We start from the raw sequence: 20,134 nt of genomic DNA on the forward strand, positions 1-20,134 counted from the left end.
CAACTCTTCTTTCCTCTTCCTGTTCTCCTCTCTTCTTCCTGTCCTCACACTTCTATCCTCTTCCTGTCCTCCTCTCTTCTTCCTCTTCTCCTCTCTTCTTCATGTCCTCCTCTCCTTTTCCTGTCCTCCTCTCCTCTTCCTGTCCTCCTCTCTTCTTCCTCTTCTCCTCTCTTCTTCCTGTCCTCCTCTCTTCTTCCTGTCCTCACCCTTCTTTCCTCTTTCCATCTTTTCTTTCTAAAGTCCGGAAACCGCCTCTAAAATGTAGAAATGAGTAGTAGAAAATACACAAAGGCTTGATGAAAAGAAGTAGCAGGAGTGCTTAAGGTATTCCAAAACAACCACAAGTGCTCTTGGAGGGGATTGAAAAGCAAAAAAAAGGTATATGATAACCACAAATAGGTGCTGCTAAGTGGCATAAAAAGTCCAGCCACTCATGTGGGTTTGAAAGTTAAAATACATAAAGGTTTATTAAAGGCTTATTGAAGGAACCTAACAACAGGAGTAACTGTTTTCATTTCAACTGGAAGACAATACAGCACAGAAACTTTATGGTACGTTTTTTTGGGGGAGGGGGAAACTAAAACACAAACATAAAATCATACTTTCGTCATAGTAACGGACACGGTGATATTTACATGAATTGATGAAGTAGTTTGTCTTTGGCAATATGAATACACGTCAATGAAATACAGAACTCACCTACTCCATATCACCATATCAGCTGGAAGGTCATGCCATCAAGACTACAGGGTTCAAAAACAGGACACAGAAATGATCGGTAGCATGTTTTTACAGAACACTACCTGCCTCTTATTTACATAGAAACTACATGGGGACTTTTTAGTGTTTTGTTTCTTTGTTAACAACAACAGTGGTAATAATAAGTCACTCAATATTTGTAACCACAAATTGCTCTCTGTTGTTTAAGTTATTAGTTGAAATCTAAGCACTAATAAGGATCTTTTAAAACCCAGCAGTTGCTGATTCTATCGGAATTTATTGACATAAGTGAGATAAAGTACCATGCGGTTTCCATGACAACCAGGTGAATAATGTACTGCAAATAAGTACCCGGCAATCCATTGCGCTTTCTTCTCCTCATAAAACCCCTCTAAACAATAAACATGGAAGAAAAACAATCAAAGAACACGATGAAACAAATAAACACATTTGTTTTTACTCATCAATAGATACATCACTATTTGCCTGGCTAGTATTGACATTTCATTGATAATAATTCATATTAAATGTTTTTTTTCCAGAACACTTCATACGTTGTGGCACCTGAAGGATTGTGATTGGAGGAAGAGTTATCTAGTTAGTGTTATCGACTTTATGAAGGCAGTATCCCACAAAGAATAATGAAACAAACAATGGGAAATATCTTTAGTAATATATTATCAGTGGAAGACACATTTACACATCACCTCAACTTAATGAAGGGAAAATAAGGGATGTCTCAACTGATACCCTACTGTCCATATAGTGCACTGCATCGACCAGAGCCTCATTGGGTTCGTTAGCTCTGGTCAAACGGAGTGCATTATGGGATAACGGGTGTTATATTCAACTAAAAAGGCCACAAAGAAAATGAGCATGTTGTGGAAATTAAACCCATTCCAAGGAGCCAATGCACAGCGTGTAGTGTGGTAGGTACCAAGAACAAGGACTCGGACGGTCCGACGGGCATCTAACAGAAATGCAACAGCACACTGGCAATGATGTGTTAACATATGTTTGTAATCTATTTCAGGTAGATAAGGAATTATTAAAGCCTTTGGCACTGAAATTAATCTCTCATTTAATATCTTAGTGCAATCTGGTGAGATAATGTAAAAATACGCACTATATAGTTTGTATTTATCTAGCAGTCTTATTTTATTAATTTCCTTTGAGTTATTACATGTCCAACGAGTCTATAGTAGCCTGCTTAATACTGACAACAAAACCTGAAGAGCTACAAGAGTAGAAAGGACAACAACACAGCCGGATACATAAAATAACAACATAAAAACACTTTGGTAAACTCCTATTTCATAAAAAAAGAAGGGGAAAAAAGGAAGACATTGAAATATCAAAGACGTCTAAAACCTTAGAAAAGAAAGAAACAATGGAAGAACAGGCAGAGAGAAGGAGGGAAACAGACGGCTAACACTCACTACCACCTAACCTGACCTTTAATCCCACGGGCTCCAACATTCACCTTTCAGGGAGAACCCATCCGACACAGGGGTCACTATACGTCCATGCCGGAGAAGACAGAGGACAGTTTGGTCCTTTTAATCCAGAAATAACTCCTCTTCATGCCAAGAAGGTCTGACAATCTTGTCAGTTGTGTCCTTTCTAACATGGTCATCTAGTGACTACAAACAAACATTGGGACATAGTAGTTTTATCCACTATGGATGAAGGAAGTTGCCATCCACCAATGGGAGGAGAGAGAGGTACCGTCATATTGCAGACAGAGATTTGCCCAACAGACCAGCTTTTTGTCCCTGAATAAGGTTGTTTTACTGTATGAAAGCCCAAGTTAAAACAAGGTTGAGTGAGGATGACAAGAAAGGAACCATCAATTCAAAAAGACAAGACAAAACAACAGAGAAGGATTCCACACCTATGGGCGCAGAACTTCCAGGCAGAACCTTTTTGTTTGCTAGGATACTTATATGAAAATAATTCATGCTTCATGCTAAATACATTATTTACCTTACATGATCTTTGTATGAATATAATTTTTTTTTTGCTTTTTCATTACAGAACCCATACAACACGATTTGGAAAAAAATCATGCTGGCTACATTGCTTAAATTAAGAAAAAAATGCAAAACTCTAGTTTAACTTTTTATACAGTGTTATCCTGACTGGATTAAATTGCTTTATTACGTCATGAGGGTAGGTTAGTAAACACAAACAAACACAAAAAATAAACATCATTGTTCTTCTCACATGAAATAAAATGTGGCAGGTTTCGCAGCATCATTTCCCATCCAACACATGAAGGTGTTCAGGTGTTTGTGCCACTGGGAGAATATCACTATAACGTATAACTGGAGTATAACTCAGTTATTCATGTTGATTGCTTTCATAAAAGGACACAGGCAATTTTGAGGTTCTCTTAACATGTTTTCAGTTATTTTACTCTCTGATAAGCGCCAGCCAGACTATTAGCTTACATTTAGAGACCACGTCAGAAAAAAACAAACCCTTCCTTCATCCCACTTGTACCAGCGAACTTCACCTCACTACAGTCCTACAGTCAACCTTTAAGGGGAAAACAACACTGTCCCCTCTGCCTTGGCATGCTAGCTAGCGCCGGTGGCTAAATGTGATTAGCAGTCAGAAAGACAGTTAGCAAAGGAAGTGCTACCATCATCAGTGGGCTGACCAATAATTCCTATTTGGCACTGTTCCAACACTGACACGCAAAGGAAGGACATACAAAAACTGGTTACCGAGTGTCTTTTCTATGGACTTAGCTAGGCTAGGCTAACTGATGAGTATATTTTCTATGGACTTAGCTAGGCTAGGCTAACTGATGAGTATATTTTCTATGGACTTAGCTAGGCTAGGCTAACTGATGAGTATATTTTCTATGGACTTAGCTAGGCTAGGCTAACTGATGAGTATATTTTCTATGGACTTAGCTAGGCTAGGCTAACTGATGAGTATATTTTCTATGAGCTTGGCTAGGCTAATGGTCACTAAGCTAACAGCATCACATAATTTAATGTCAAAAAAATATCTGGGGAAGCTTCTTTGCAGACAGACAAGACAGAGTTTGGCAAACTAGATTTTAAATATAGATTTTTAAATAGCTGACATATTAGCACCATTGTTTTCGAAAGTCTCATGCTGAACAAAGGGCATATACCTGTGTTATTTCAGTGAACTAGTTGACTAATATAACATTGCTTTAGCCAGTATAGCATGTGTATTTGTGCTTGTTTATTGTGACATATTGAGGTATATGGCCACATCCTAACAGGAATATGCAGGCCATAGACATCAATCTATCTTAAGTTAAGATCTGACCCTGAATACTTACTTTATTACATTTTAATGATCTATATCACTGTAAAAACAAAATAGTCAGTGATAAGCACCCCATAAGAACTTTGTACCAGGAAATTCCACAGAAACAACAAGTGTATGAGCCTGCTGAAATGTATTATATAGTGTTAGCTGCGTCTGATGAGCCTGTAAAGGGCAATAGTTTGGGATTGGATACATTTTGAAATGAATAACAATTTGATCCCCTATTCTATTCATACATCCAAGCCTGGATGGGGCAGTTTTCCAAAAAGGTCATTTTGTTTGTCATTCGTGTTACTATCAGCCAACAGAAACCTGCTAACTTAGCTGAATATCAGAAAAAGTTGTGTCTATGGCTTTAATATCCTTTAAACAAATAAAACAAATAAAAAACATATTTTTTGCAACCTTCAAAAACATTAACTTTAAAGATAGGAAAACAAAGTGATTGTTTTTGATATTGCCACAAATCTTTCAGAATTCACCTGATGTCCTGGAAAAAAGAAAGTGTATATTTCTATATTAAAAGTGATGTTTTGTATTTCCGTTTCTCTCTCTTATTTTTGTTCTTTTAAAATCTTCACTCTCTCAGGTTAGTCTCTCTCTCTCTCTTTCTTTCTCTCTCAGTCTTTCTGTGGTCAGTTTCTTGTGGGTTCTTTCTGTTCTTTCTGGCCCTTGGCGGTTCTGTTGGTGATATTGTTCAAGCAGGCCCGGACGCCCGCCAGGTGGAGCAGCGAACCCGCTGCCTCCTTCATCTCCTCGTCATCACTCTCTGGCGGCTTTTCTGTGCACCGTTTTTTTAGCGGGAGGGTGTCACTAGCCACGCCCATCCGCTGCTTGGCTTTCAGGAAGTGATACCGCTTCTTGTTGTGCTGCTGGCTGGAAGGGGTGGAGTCTATCGTGTCTATAGGCCAATCGCGCGGCTCCTCCTTCTTGATCTCCAGCTGGATCTTGTTCTTGTCGTCTACGTCGTCCTCGTAGTCAAAGTCTGAATCGTTGGCGACGTCCCGGGCAATGGGGCCATTGCTGCGGAGACTGGAGTCGCTGGTGTAGTCACTGCCGTCATCCGATTGGTTGGTGCTGTAGGTGTGGTCCTCCTTGGGGTCGCTGTTGACCAATGGGGAGTCACAGGGGGGATTGCTTCCACTACGCTTCCGACAGCCTCCGGACAGCACTGACCTGGAGAGAGACCGAGACACAAGTTAGATACACTTACATAAACACACACAAACACTAAAACAGACAGCGGACACAACAGATACACTAACTAACTAACACAAACATTACACACTTCACAGCTCCCTGCATTTGACTCATGTTGTTAGCATGTTTACACGCACACACACACACACACACACACACACACACACACACACACACACACACACACACACACACACACACACACACACACACACACACACACACACACACACACACACACACACACACACACACAGGAGCTTCAGTGAAGAGGCTACATCAGAAGCACAGAACAGTGCTAGCTGTGACTGCTAACTCTAATCAGTGAGACATCAGCTAATTAAATTTAGACAGATCTCATGTCTGAGTGGCCCCTTCAGAGACGAGTACGGAGCTAAAGAGCTAATGCTATATGGCTGATGATTCTAATGGATTTAGCCCTACGTCCTGCCATCAGCTAGATGAGGAGAGGAGTGTATGCAGTGGTGTCTCTCGGCTGATGATTCTAATGGATTTAGCCCTACGTCCTGCCATCAGCTAGATGAGGAGAGGAGTGTATGCAGTGTTGTGGTGTCTCTCGGCTGATGATTCTAATGGATTTAGCCCTACGTCCTGCCATCAGCTAGATGAGGAGAGGAGTGTATGCAGTGGTGTCTCTCGGCTGATGAGTCTAATGGATTTAGCCCTACGTCCTGCCATCAGCTAGATGTGAGAATCTGTCACACAAAGTAGCACAACGCTCTGCATGTTTGCAACGGCTGTGATTTCAATATAAAACCTGTGACAATTCAATTCCCCCCCTTGGGGATCAAGGAAGTACCATTCAATTCGAGTCGATTCACTTTGTGTGACAGGCTGACAGCACTACAAATCCGACATTGGTGATTATCAGTGTATGTACACAATAAAATACAAAACCACAGTCATGGGAAGCACAAATCACCCAGAAAGAGTTACATTCCTCCACAAATAAGTCCCCAATCAATACTCTAAACTGCCCAAACGGCACCAGAACATCAAGAATAAATGTATTTAGAATTTTGTTCCAGCAATACGGGGCAATAAAACTAAAATCAGATTTACCTAGCTCGGTGGAGACCCTAGGAACCTCAAGAGTTAACCAATCCTGTCAACGGATTAAGCAACTCAGGTGTCTATACCCCAACAGCAGTGGCGGCCAGTGCCGTTTAAGATGAGGGAGGATGATTATTTCTTTCATGAACATGGCCTTATTTCTATTACAGCATATTGGATGACTGTCATTAATATTCCATTCACCCAGTTCAATGTAACGTTGATAGGTTTAGGCTACTACATGATACTAGAATTTTCTCTGTACCCATCATGAGGTTGCTACAACCTAGCCTATGAAAGAGCGTTTACAACATAGATGTGCAGGTTGAAATCATTTTAAGTAATCAAGGTGACAGAAAGTGATACATTCAACACTGCCTTGCACACTCTTGTCTGCATCTACAGTACCAGTCAACATTTTGGACACACCTACTTATTCAAGGGTTTTTCTGTATTTGTACTGTTTTTTTTACATTGTAGAATAATATTAAAAACATCAAAACCATGAAATAACACATATGATATCATGTAGTAACCAAAAAAGTGTTAAACAAATATTATATATCTTAAATTTGAGATTCTTCAAAGTAGCCACCCTTTGCCTTGATGACAGCTGTGCACACTCTTGGTATCAGGATCGAAGCAGGGTCTGTAGTAACGCCTCTAGCACTGTGATGCAGTGCCTTAGACCGCTGCGCCACTCGGGTTAGGGTTAACCCTAAACCCTGATTGGTTTAGTAGATGTGCCCAGGCCCAGACCTAAACCCTGATTGGTTTAATAGTAGTGCCCAGGCCCAGACCTAAACCCTGATTGGTTTAGTAGTAGTGCCCAGGCCCACACCTAAACCCTGATTGGTTTAGTAGATGTGCCCAGGCCCACACCTAAACCCTGATTGGTTTAGTAGTAGTGCCCAGGCCCAGACCTAAACCCTGATTGGTTTAGTAGTAGTGCCCAGGCCCAGACCTAAACGCTGATTGGTTTAGTAGTAGTGCCCAGGCCCAGACCTAAACGCTGATTGGTTTAGTAGTAGTGCCCAGGCCCACACCTAAACCCTGATTGGTTTAGTAGTAGTGCCCAGGCCTAAACCCTGATTGGTTTAGTAGTAGTGCCCAGGCCCACACCTAAACCCTGATTGGATTAGTAGTAGTGCCCAGGCCCACACCTAAACCCTGATTGGTTTAGTAGTAATGCAACTTCACAACAACTACCTTATACACACAAGTGTAAAGGAATGAATAAGAATATGTACATATACATATATGGATGAGCGATGGCCGAACGGCATAGGCAAGATGCAGTAGATGGTATAGAGTACAGTATATACATATGAGATGAGTAATGTAGGGGATGTAAACATTATATAAAGTGGCATTGTTTAAAGTGACTAGTGATACATTTATTACATCCAATTTTTCATTATTAAAGTGGCTAGAGATAATTAGTCAGCCCCTGTGGATTTCTTTATTGTCTATAGCTAGCAAAGCATCCAGGACTTATTTTTGTAAATAGCCCGAAAAGAAAAGCTTTGTTCAGCAAGTTTCCCGTATCAACATCCAGCCCAATATCATTGTGAATAGGCTTAGAAGTTATTTCAAAGAGAGAGCCCTCTGAAATAAAATGGGGATTAGATGTATCAATGATGGCATTTCTTTTCCGTAATGAGGCCAGTGTCTGAATGAATTTGTTGTGGCAGAGAGGAGGAAGTAGAACCCTTCAGGGATTTGTCTCTTAGTGATGACACGAGGCTCAGATTTTTGTATTCCCACATCTCTAACACAAACAGGGCAGTGGTGTAAAGTACTTTAAGAAAACTACTTTAAAGTACTACTTAAGTAGTTTTTGGGAGTAGCTGTACTTTACTTTACTATTTGTATTTTTGACAACTTTTACTTTTACTTCACTACATTCCTAAAGAAAATAATGTACTTTTTACTCCATACAGTTTCCCAGACACCCAAAAGTACATATTAAAGCTCAGATGGACCACTGTGTTAAACGTAGCTCAAATGGACCACTATGTTAAACATAGCTCAGATGGACCACTGTGTTAAACAGAGCTCAGCTGAACCACTGTGTTAAACAGAGCTCAGCTGGACCACTGTGTTAAACAGAGCTCAGCTGGATCACTGTGTTAAACAGAGCTCAGCTGGACCACTGTGTTAAACAGAGCTCAGCTGGACCACTGTGTTAAACAGAGCTCAGCTGGACCACTGTGTTAAACAGAGCTCAGCTGGATCACTGTGTTAAACGTAGCTCAGCTGAACCACTGTGTTAAACAGAGCTCAGCTGGACCACTGTGTTAAACAGAGCTCAGCTGAACCACTGTGTTAAACAGAGCTCAGCTGGACCACTGTGTTAAACAGAGCTCAGCTGGATCACTGTGTTAAACGTAGCTCAGCTGAACCACTGTGTTAAACAGAGCTCAGCTGGACCACTGTGTTAAACAGAGCTCAGCTGGACCACTGTGTTAAACACAGCTCAGCTGGATCACTGTGTTAAACGTAGCTCAGCTGGACCACTGTGTTAAACGTAGCTCAGCTGAACCACTGTGTTAAACAGAGCTCAGCTGGATCACTGTGTTAAACGTAGCTCAGCTGGACCACTGTGTTTCCATGTGAGGCTGTTACCTGCACAGCCTCAGGCCACATCGTACTGTGCTTCTGATGTAGCCTCTTCACCGAAGCTCCTGTATGTGTGTGTGTGTGTGTGTGTGTGTGTGTGTGTGTGTGTTGTGTGTGTGTGTGTGTGTGTGTGTGTGTGTGTGTGTGTGTGTGTGTGTGTGTGTATGTGTGTGTGTCCACTGGGCACACACAATGTTGTTTTAACAACGTGGAATAGACAATGAATTGACGTCTGTTGCCAGTGGGTCTCTCTCTCTCTATGGCAGATATACCAACCTGTCAGCAGCTGTCCTGATCCCTATAGGATTGATGGGTAGTGGTCGTATTCCTGTGTACAGGCCATGACTCATCATTCTGGCTCCGTTCTGGATCACTCCCTGAGGGACTGAAGAGAGAGAGAAGAGAAAGAAGAGAGAGAGAGAGAGAGAGAGTCAGTAAGACACACACATATAGTATGATACAGTGCACACACTTAAAAAGAGATTGACATGATTTACCATCTGCTTAGTTTGTTTGTGGTTGAGGTTAGGAGTTTCTAACAAGCCAAGCAGATCTCAAATCATGTCAATGAAAATAAACTAAATCACATCATCCTAAAAAGGAGGGAAGGAGGGATAAGGATGGGAGGAAAGAGAGATGATGACAGAAAGAGATGGAGAAGGATTCCCTGCAAAGCCGCCAACTCAGATATGGACACAATATAGGCCCAGGCAACACTAAACCATGGCAGTAACACTAAACCATGGCCGTAACACTAAACCATGGCCGTCACACTAAACCATGGCCGCAACACTAAACCATGGCCGTAAAACTAAACCATGGCCGTAACACTAAACCATGGCAGTAACACTAAACCATGGCCGCAACACTAAACCATGGCCGTAACACTAAACCATGGCCGTAACACTAAACCATGGCCGTAACACTAAACCATGGCCGCAACACTAAACCATGGCCGTAACACTAAACCATGGCCGTAACACTAAACCATGGCCGTAACATTAAACCATGGCAGTAACACCAAACCATGGCCGTGCAGCAGCGTGGAGTAGTGGAAGTGCTGGAGTCTATTAAGCATGTATAGTAGCGACGTGGGATCGAATCCAACCACTGACATTGTCTGACTTTCTGCCGTCTACATCCATGACTCTGTATCTACCATCTGAAATGTCTACATAAAAGAGAAAATACTGAAGGAGGACGAGTCTCAGTTCTATACCGTGACGCCCTCACCTCACAACATGTCTCTGCTACACAGTGGTATGTAGTTCAGAGTGAAACAGGTCAGAGAGGGCTTGAAAACACTCAAAACACCATGGAGAGAGAGAGAGAGAAAGAGAGAGAAAGAGCAATAGAAAAAGAGAGAGAGAGAAAGAGACAGAGAGAAAAAAGAGAAAGAGAGAGAGAAAAAAAGAGAGAGAGCACGAGAGAGAAAGAAAGAGAGAGAAAACAGAGAGAAAGAAAGAGACAGAGAGAAAAAAAGAGAGAGAGAGACAGAGAAAAGAAAGAGAGAGAGAGAGAGAGAGAGAGAGAGAGAGAGAGAGAGATTGTAAACAGAGAAAAGACTATGGAAATGATGTGGGATATCATCTTTTAAAATAACCACCGAGTCAAAACATTGGAATGATAGAATGGACAACAGACAAAGAGAGAAATAAGGACGGACAGCTTGGTGGAAGAGTGGCTAGCTAGCATGGTGGAAGAGTGGCTAGCTAGCATGGTTGAAGAGTGGCTAGCTAGCATGGTTGAAGAGTGGCTAGCTAGCATGGTTGAAGAGTGGCTAGCTAGCATGTTCACTCACACACTGCTTGGATTATTTTTTTAAATTTTTTATTATTTCATCTTTATTTAACCTGGCCAAGATAAAGCAAAGCAGTGTGACACAGACAACAACACAGAGTTACACATGGAGTAAACAATAAACAAGCCAATAACACAATAAACAAGTCAATGACACAGTAGAAAAAAATAAAGTCTATATACAGTGTGTGCAAATGGCATGAGGAGGTAGGTAATAAATAGGCCATAGGAGCGAATAATTACAATTTAGCAGATTAGCACTGGAGTGATAGATGAGCATATGATGACGTGCAAGTAGAAATACTGGTGTGCAAAAGAGCAGAAAAGTAAACAAAATAAAAACAGTATGGGGATGAGGCAGGTAGATTGGGTGGGCTATTTACAGATGGACTATGTACAGCTGCAGCAATCGGTTAGCAGCTCAGGTAGCTGATGTTTAAAGTTGGCGAGGGAAATAAAAGTCTCCAACTTCAGCGATTTTTGCAATTCGTTCCAGTCACTGGCAGCAGAGAACTGGAAGGAAAGGTGGACAAATGAGGTGTTGGCTTTGGGGATGATCAGTGAGATATAACTGCTGGAGCGTGTGCTACGGGTGGGTGTTGTTATAGTGACCAGTGAACTGAGATAAGGTGGAGCTTTACCTAGCAGAGACTTAGAGATGACCTGGAGCCAGTGGGTCTGGCGACGAATATGTAGCGGGGGCCAGCTGACTAGAGCATACAGGTCGCAGTGGTGGGTATAAGGTTATTTGGTAACAAAACGGATGGCACTGTGATAGACTGCATCCAGTTTGCTGAGTAGAGTAATGGAAGCTATTTTGTAGATGACATCGCCGAAGTCGAGGATCGGTAGGATAGTCAGTTTTACGAGGGTATGTTTGGCGATGTGAGTGAAGGAGGCTTTGTTGCAAAATAGGAAGCCAATTCTAGATTTGATTTTGGATTGGAGATGTTTAATGTGAGTCTGGAAGGAGAGTTTACAGTCTAACCAGACACCTAGGTATTTATAGTTGTCCACATATTCTAGGTCGGAACCGTCCAGGGTGGTGATGCTAGTCGGGCGGGCAGGTGCGGGCAGCGAACGGTTGAAAAGCATGCATTTGGTTTTACTAGCGTTTAAGAGCAGTTGGAGGCCACGGAAGGAGAGTTGTATGGCATTGAAACTCGTCTGGAGGTTAGTTAACACAGTGTCCAAGGAAGGGCCAGAAGTATACAGAATGGTGTCGTCTGCGTAGAGGTGGATCAGGGAATCACCCGCAGCAAGAGCAACATCATTGATATATACAGAGAAAAGAGTTGGCCCGAGAATTGAACCCTGTGGTACCCCCATAGAGACTGCCAGAAGTCCGGACAACATGCCCTCCGATTTGACACACTGAACTCTATCAGTGAAGGAGAAGCTGGGGAGGCTTGGGTGAGTAGCTGTGGGGGGGGCGGAGCTGTTGGCCGGGGTTGGAGTAGCCAGGAGTAAGGCATGGCCAGCCGTTGAGAAGTGCTTATTGAAATTTTCGATTATCATGGATTTATCGGTGGTGACCGTGTTACCTAGCCTCAGTGCAGTGGGCAGCTGGGATGAGGTGCTCTTGTTCTCCATGGACTTTACAGTGTCCCAAAACTTTTTGGAGTTAGAGCTACAGGATGCAAATTTCTGCTTGAAAAAGATAGCCTTTGCTTTCCTGACTGACTGCGTGTATTGGTTCCTGACTTCCCTGAACAGTTGCATATCGCGGGGACTTTTCGATGCTATTGCAGTCCGCCACAGGATGTTTTTGTGCTGGTCAAGGGCAGTCAGGTCTGGAGTGAACCAAGGGATATATCTGTTCTTAGTTCTGCATTTTTTGAACGGGGCATGCTTATCTAAGATGGTGAGGAAATTACTTTTAAAGAATGACCAGACATCCTCGACTGACGGGATGAGGTCAATATCTTTCCAGGATACCCGGGCCAGGTTGATTAGAAAGGCCTGCTCGCAGAAGTGTTTTCGGGAGCGTTTGACAGTGATGAGGGGTGGTCGTTTGACCGCAGACCCACAGCGGATACAAGCAATGAGGCAGTGATCACTGAGATCCTGATTGGAAACAGCAGAGGTGTATTTGGAGGGCAAGTTGGTCAGGATAATGTCTATGAGGGTGCCCATGTTCACGGATTTAGGGTTGTACCTGGTGGGTTAATTGATGATTTGTGTGAGATTGAGGGCATCTAGTTTAGATTGTAGGACTGCCGGGGTGTTAAGCATATCCCAGTTTAGGTCACCTAACAGAACGAACTCTGAGGCTAGATGGGGGGCGATCAATTCACAAATGGTGTCCAGGGCACAGCTGGGAGCGGAGGGGGTCGATAGCAGGCGGCAACAGTGAGAGACTTATTTTTAGAGAGATTAATTTAAAAAAATATTAGATTAGACCTGAGTTAGACCCCTGTCAATACTCCTCAACACACACATACACACAAGTTGGTTAACGTAGGACACAACCTCCCCACAACAGAGAGAAAGATACAGGGATGAATTCAACCTCCCCACAACAGAGAGAAAGATACAAGGATGAATTCAACCTCCCCACAACAAAGAGAAAGATACAGCAATGAATTCAACCTCCCCACAACAGAGAGACAAATACAGGAATGAATTCAACCTCCCCACAAAAGAGAGAAAGATACAGGAATGAATTCAACCTCCCCACAACAGAGAGAAACATGAACTAATCGAGAGCAGATGACAGTCTTGGAGAGAGAGACAAAATAAAAGCGCGAGAGTGGGAAAAATATTAACCGTTTGGAATCATGCTCACTTTCCTGTCGATTAAGAAAGTCCAAATTGTTGCCTTGGCAACCCCCTTTCCTGCCATGGCAACCGTATACAACTATGTCCGCTATAGTGACAGTTACTAAGCTAGCTAACCAACCAAAAGAAGGATAAATGGAACAGCAGGGATGAAAATGCTCTCTTTTTGATTTTATCTCAACCCCTGAAAAGAGAGGGGCCCCAACAAACACGCGCGCGCACACACACACACACACACACACACACACACACACACACACACACACACACACACACACCGGCAGTCAGGCTGTGTGTGTGATAGGATGTGAAGTGACACAGAGACGCGGAGAGGGTATGGCATTATCGTGGTTGGGTTAGCAGAGGGATGGGCAACCCCAGTCCTCGGAAGCCTGATTGTTGTCACACTGTTGCCCCAGCTAAAACACCTGACTCCAATAATCAACGAATCACGATCTTCAGTTTAGAATGCAATTAGTTTAATCAGCTGTGTTTACTAGGAATGGGAGGAAAGTGTGACACTGCTCTGGCCCCCCTTAGGACTGGAGTTGCCCCTCCCTGGGCCAGCAGGATGAAAGGCTCGTGGGAAACATGCTTTGTAGCTCCATTGTAGCAGGTCCAGGTTACACAACGCTGTCCATTCATACACAGGGACATCAGGGATGGGCTAAATGCCATCAGAGAGAAAGTGCACGCAGACTATCTTAGCTTGGACACAGGAACAACTGGAATGCTTTAAGTCGATTGGAAGGTAATAAAGAAAGCAGCGTCAAATCAAATGGTAGAGAGTAGTGTCAAGTCGTATAGTTTTAAAATAGTATCAACCCTGTGATATAGATATTACTGAGTGGCTGTGTGCATACCTGGCAGATCTCATCATTTCCATCCGTTTCTCTATCTCTCTTATGTCCAGCACTCTCTTTCAACTCATCTCAATCTCTACCTCCCTCTACTAGTCTCATTATAAATACTGCATCCCAAATGGCACCCTGTCCCCTATTTAGTGCACTACTTTTGATCAGAGTTCCATTGTCCCTGGTCAAAAGCAGTGCACTATATAGAGAAAAGGGTGCACTTGAGGACAGAATCCAAAGTGTCATGTCATCAATCTACTCTCTGATGTGCTTCTCTAACGCGGGTCAACACTTAAGTTCTCATAGAGGCCAGATGTTGTCATTGAAAATAAGAATTTGTTCTTAACTGACTTCCCTAGTAAAATAAAGGTTAAATAAAATAATAATTGTCAAAAGGTAAATCTGAGAAGGGGGAACATTGGCAGACGGCTCCTAACCAGATCCATACATACACACTCCCTGGAATGGAATACTGTTCTGAACTGTGACCTCTCGATCAATGTAGTGCACCTCATGCTTCCCCTCCATGACAGACACAGGAGCGAAGAACTAGAGCTGGTAGAATGGACAATCCTGACAGGTCTGACTAACACATGTGTTACACAGTCTGGCCACTAGGGGGAGAGCCTCTCTCCACTACACACAGAGCTACAGCAGGGGATGGATAGGGATAACCACTCACACTCAGTTTCTCTCTCTTTCTCCTTTCACATGACTGTCTCTCTATGTCTCTCTCCATCTGTCTGGCTGTCTGAATGACATACTCCCTCTCTCCCTCTCAATTCAATTCAAGGGCTTTATTGTATTCATCTCTGTATATATCAATGATGTCGCTCTTGCTGCTGGTGATTCTCTGATCCACCTCTACGCAGACAACACCATTCTGTACACCTCTGGCCCTTCTTTGGACACTGTGTTAACTAACCTCCAGACGAACTTCAATGCCATACAACTCTCCTTCCGTGGCCTCCAACTGCTCTTAAATGCAAGTAAAACTAAATTCATCCTCTTCAACCGATTGCTGCCTGCACCCGCCCGCCCGTCCAGCATCACTACTATGGTTCTGACTTAGAATATGTGGACAATTACAAATACCTAGGTGTCTGGTTAGACTGTAAACTCTCCTTCCAGACTCACATTAAGCATCTCCAATCCCAAATTAAATCAAGAATCGGCTTCCTATTTCGCAACAAAGCATCCATCACTCATGCTGCCAAACATACCCTCGTAAAACTGACCATCCTACCGATCCTCGATTTCGGCAATGTCATCTATAAAATAGCCTCCAACACTCTACTCAACAAATTGGATGCAGTCTATCACAGTGCCATCCGTTTTGTCACCAAAGCCCCATACACTACCCACCACTGCGACCTGTACGCTCTCGTTGGTTGGCCCTCGCTTCATACTCGTCGCCAAACCCACTGGCTACAGGTCATCTACAAGTCTCTGCTAGGTAAAGCCCCGCCTTATCTCAGCTCACTGGTCAATATAGCAGCACCCACCTGTAGCATGCGCCCCAGTAGGTATATCTCACTGGTCACCCCCAAAGCCAATTCTTCCTTTGGCCGCCTCTCCTTCCAGTTCTCTGCTGCCAATGACTGGAACGAACTGCAAAAATCACTGAAGCTGGAGACTCATATCTCCCTCACTAATAATAAGCACCAGTCAGAGCAGCTCACAGATCACTGCACCTCTACACAGCCCATCTGTAAATAGCCCATCCAACTACCTCATCCCCATAATGTATTTATTTATTTATCTTGCTCATTTGCACCCCAGTATCTCTACTTGCACTTTCATCTTCTGCACATCTATCACTCCAGTGTATAATTGCTATATTGTAATTATTTCGCCACTATGGCCTATGTATTGCCTAAACTCCCTTATCTTACCTCATTTGCACACACTGTATATAGATTTTTCTACTGTATTATTGATTGTATGTTTGTTTATTCCATGTGTAACTCTGTGTTGTTGTATGTGTCAAACTGCTTTGCTTTATCTTGGCCAGGTCGCAGTTGTAAATGAGAACTTGTTCTCAACTAGCCTACCTGGTTAAATAAAGGTGAAATAAAAAAATGTAATACAAAATTGGCATGGGAAACGTTTGTTTACATTGCCAAAGCACGTGAAATCGATAATAAACAAAAGTGAAATAAACAATAAAAATTAACAGTAAACATTACACTCACAGAAGTTCCAAAGTAGCAGCGGCATTTAAAATGTCATATTATAGTTATATACAGTGTTGTAACGATGTGCAAATAGTTAAAGTACAAAAGGGAAAATAAATCAATATAAATATGGGTTGTATTTACAATGGTGTTTGTTCTTCACTGGTTGCCCTTTTCTTGTGGCAACAGGTCACAAATTTTGCTGCTGTGATGGCACACTGTGGTATTTAACCCAATAGATACGGGAGTTTATCAAAATTGGATTTGTTTTCAAATTCTTTGTGGGTCTGTGTAATCTGAGGGAAATACGTGTCTCTAATATGGTCATACATTTGGCAGGAGGTTAGGAAGTGCAGCTCAGTTTCCACCTCATTTTGTGGGCAGTGTGCACATAGCCTGTCTTGTCTCGAGAGCCAGGTCTGCCTACGGCGGCCTTTCTCAATAGCAAGGCTATGCTCACTGAGTCTGTACATAGTCAAAGCTTTCCTTCATTTGGGGTCAGTCACTGTGGTCAGGTATTCTGCCATTGTGTACTCTCTGTTTAGGGCCAGACAGCATTCTAGTTTCCTCTGTTTCTTTGCTAATTCTTTCCTATGTGTCAAGTAATAATCCTTTAGCAGACAGAGCTCTCTCTGTCGCTGTCTTGTTCTCTCCTTCTCCATCTCTCCATCAGAGTAAGCTATGTTGCCTTCTCCCCCCAGGTCCTGGTTATAGGGTAATCTGATCCCAGATCTGTGGTTGAGGGTAATTTCACCTTCATCAGTTATTAGGGAGGGGTAGAGGCTAAACCTGTGGTTACTGGCTAAACCTGTGGTTACTGGCTAAACCTGTGGTTACTGGCTAAACCTGTGGTTACTGGCTAAACCTGTGGTTACTGGCTAAACCTGTGGCTACTGGCTAAACCTGTGGTTACTGGCTAAACCTGTGGCTACTGGCTAAACCTGTGGTTACTGGCTAAACCTGTGGTTACTGGCTAAACCTGTGGTTACTGGCTAAACCTGTGGCTACTGGCTAAACCTGTGGTTACTGGCTAAACCTGTGGCTACTGGCTAAACCTGTGGTTACTGGCTAAACCTGTGGTTACTGGCTAAACCTGTGGTTACTGGCTAAACCTGTGGTTACTGGCTAAACCTGTGGCTACTGGCTAAACCTGTGGTTACTGGCTAAACCTGTGGCTACTTGCTAAACCTGTGGTTACTGGCTAAACCTGTGGTTACTGGCTAAACCTGTGGCTACTGGCTAAACCTGTGGCTACTGGCTAAACCTGTGGCTACTGGCTAAACCTGTGGCTACTGGCTAAACCTGTGGTTACTGGCTAAACCTGTGGTTACTGGCTAAACCTGTGGCTACTGGCTAAACCTGTGGTTACTGGCTAAACCTGTGGTTACTGGCTAAACCTGTGGTTACTGGCTAAACCTGTGGTTACTGGCTAAACCTGTGGTTACTGGCTAAACCTGTGGTTACTGGCTAAACCTGGCATCAGCACATTGATATGCCCACTGAACGCACTAATCTCATCATTAAATGGCCCATACACACGGACACACACTCATGCACGAACAAACGTGTGCACACACAGGCACACATGACACACACGCACATACACACACTACGCACCTCAGTTCACACCATAGACTTTGATGCAGGTCAAATCCATTGCCTTTCTCTTCCTACTTTAAGGTCAAAACGTTATACTCCAATGTAATGTGTCGCATATAATCCGCATTCTGGATGTTCAGGTTAATTCACTATACAAGACTGGAGCTTTCATCATGGCATTATGGCTATTCTCTGTTTTATCTAACCTTTGTACTAATATTTTTAACAAGTAAGTTGACTGAGTGTAAACACATTCTCTTTAAAAGCCAATAATGGGAAGAGTTGCAAGAGCGAGGAAAGATATATTCATCATTTTACCTACTTACATTTGACTGTTTTTCTTATCACAAATACATCCTCTGTGTTCAGTAATGTCAATGCACTGGCCTATAGACTGTCACCATGAGGACCGAGGCTCATTCACTTCAGTAAAACCAGTGTTTTTCTTCACAGTGAGCAGCACAACGACAGGGTCAGCCAGCATCATTAACTCTTTATTAGACCTGTAAAGCAGTTGTAGATGACATTCCCATCCCCAGTACCTAGTCTAGTACCCAACACAACACACTAAAGTCTCTAATCTAGTGCCTTATACCCAGAAATCACAGCCTAGTGATTTAAACAAACTCTCTCTCCTTTAGAATGTCTCTTTATCTGTTTGTATTGAGAGACGAGGAGAGGACACAAAACAGTAGAGAAGAGGAAAGAAGCTGGTGGGGAGGGCTCTGGGTCTTTCTATCAACACAATAACCTGGATGGACTGAGAGAGTAAATACAGACAGAGGGATGGAGGTAGAGAGAGAGGGGGATGGAGGGTGAGAGACAGGGATGGAGGGAGCGAGAGGGATGAGAGAGAGAGAGAGAGAGAGAGAGGGATTGAGTAAGAGAGAGAGTGATGAGAGAGAGAGGGATGAGAGAGAAAGAGGGAGAGAGAGAGAGAGAGGGATTGAGTAAGAGAGAGAGTGATGAGAGAGAGAGGGATGAGAGAGAAAGAGGGAGAGAGAGTGAGAGAGACAGGGAAGGAGGGAGAGAGAGGGTTGGAGAGAGAAGGAGAGGGATGAAAGAGAGAGAGGGATTGAGTAAGAAAGAGAGTGATGGAGGGAGATAGTGAGGAATGGAGGGAGAGAGGGATGGAGAGAGAAGGAGAGGGATGGAGAGAGAGAGACAGGGATGGAGGGAGAGAGGCAGGGATAGAGGGAGAGAGAGGGATGAGGGAGAGAGAGGGAGAGAGACAGGGAGAGAGACAGGGATGGAGGGAGAGAGAGGGATGAGGGATAGAGAGGATGGAGGGAGAGAGAGGGATGAGGGAGAGAGAGGGATGAGGGAGCGAGACAGGGATGGAGGGAGAGAGGGATGAGGGAGAGAGACAGGGATGAGGTAGAGAGACAGGGATGAGGGAGAGAGACAGGGATGAGGGAGAGAGCGAGAGAGAGAGGAATGAGAGAGAGACAGGGATGAGGTGAAAGAGAGGGATGGCTGGAGGGAGAGAGACAGGGATGGAGGGAGAGAGACAGGCTGGAGGGAAAGAGACAGGGAGAGAGACAGGGATGGAGGGAGAGAGACAGGGATGGAGGGAGAGAGACAGGGAGACAGGGAGAAAGACAGGGAGAGAGACAGGGAGAGAGACAGGGAGAGAGACAGGGAGAGAAAGAGGGCTGGAGGGATCTGTAAACTGTGGTCCATGCTATGCTCCAGTGGGTCTCTACAATGACGGAGGAAGGTTTCTTTACTCACACACACACACACACACACACACACACACACACACACACACACACACACACACACACACACACACACACACACACACACACAGGTTTCTATACTCACAAAGACGAGCAGTGGAGCGCAGACAGAGGAGACAGGGAAAACAGGCAGACAGAGCAGACAGACAGGCAGAAAGACAGACAGCAGATAGACAGACAGACAGACAGACAGAGCAGACAGACAAAAAGAGCAGACAGACAAAGCAGACAGACAGAGCAGACAGGC

General features: G+C 43.6%; 1 protein-coding gene across 2 annotated transcripts in view; it reads right to left on the bottom strand.

Moving 5' to 3' along the window:
• Positions 1-440: 440 nt before the first annotated feature.
• LOC115161953 (forkhead box protein N3-like) overlaps positions 441-20,134 on the bottom strand; it is a 187,894-nt gene continuing 168,200 nt past the window's right edge. For both annotated transcript variants that reach the window (XM_029712809.1, XM_029712808.1), the window contains exons 5-6: positions 9,208-9,316; positions 441-5,211 (exon numbers count right to left, since the gene is read on the bottom strand). In XM_029712809.1, coding sequence (XP_029568669.1) covers positions 4,671-5,211; positions 9,208-9,316 — 650 coding nt within the window. In that variant the 3' untranslated portion in view covers positions 441-4,670. The remainder of the gene's footprint in view (positions 5,212-9,207; positions 9,317-20,134) is intronic.

This window comes from Salmo trutta, chromosome 25, assembly GCF_901001165.1.
Source record: "Salmo trutta chromosome 25, fSalTru1.1, whole genome shotgun sequence".
In the NCBI taxonomy this organism is placed as follows: domain Eukaryota; kingdom Metazoa; phylum Chordata; class Actinopteri; order Salmoniformes; family Salmonidae; genus Salmo; species Salmo trutta.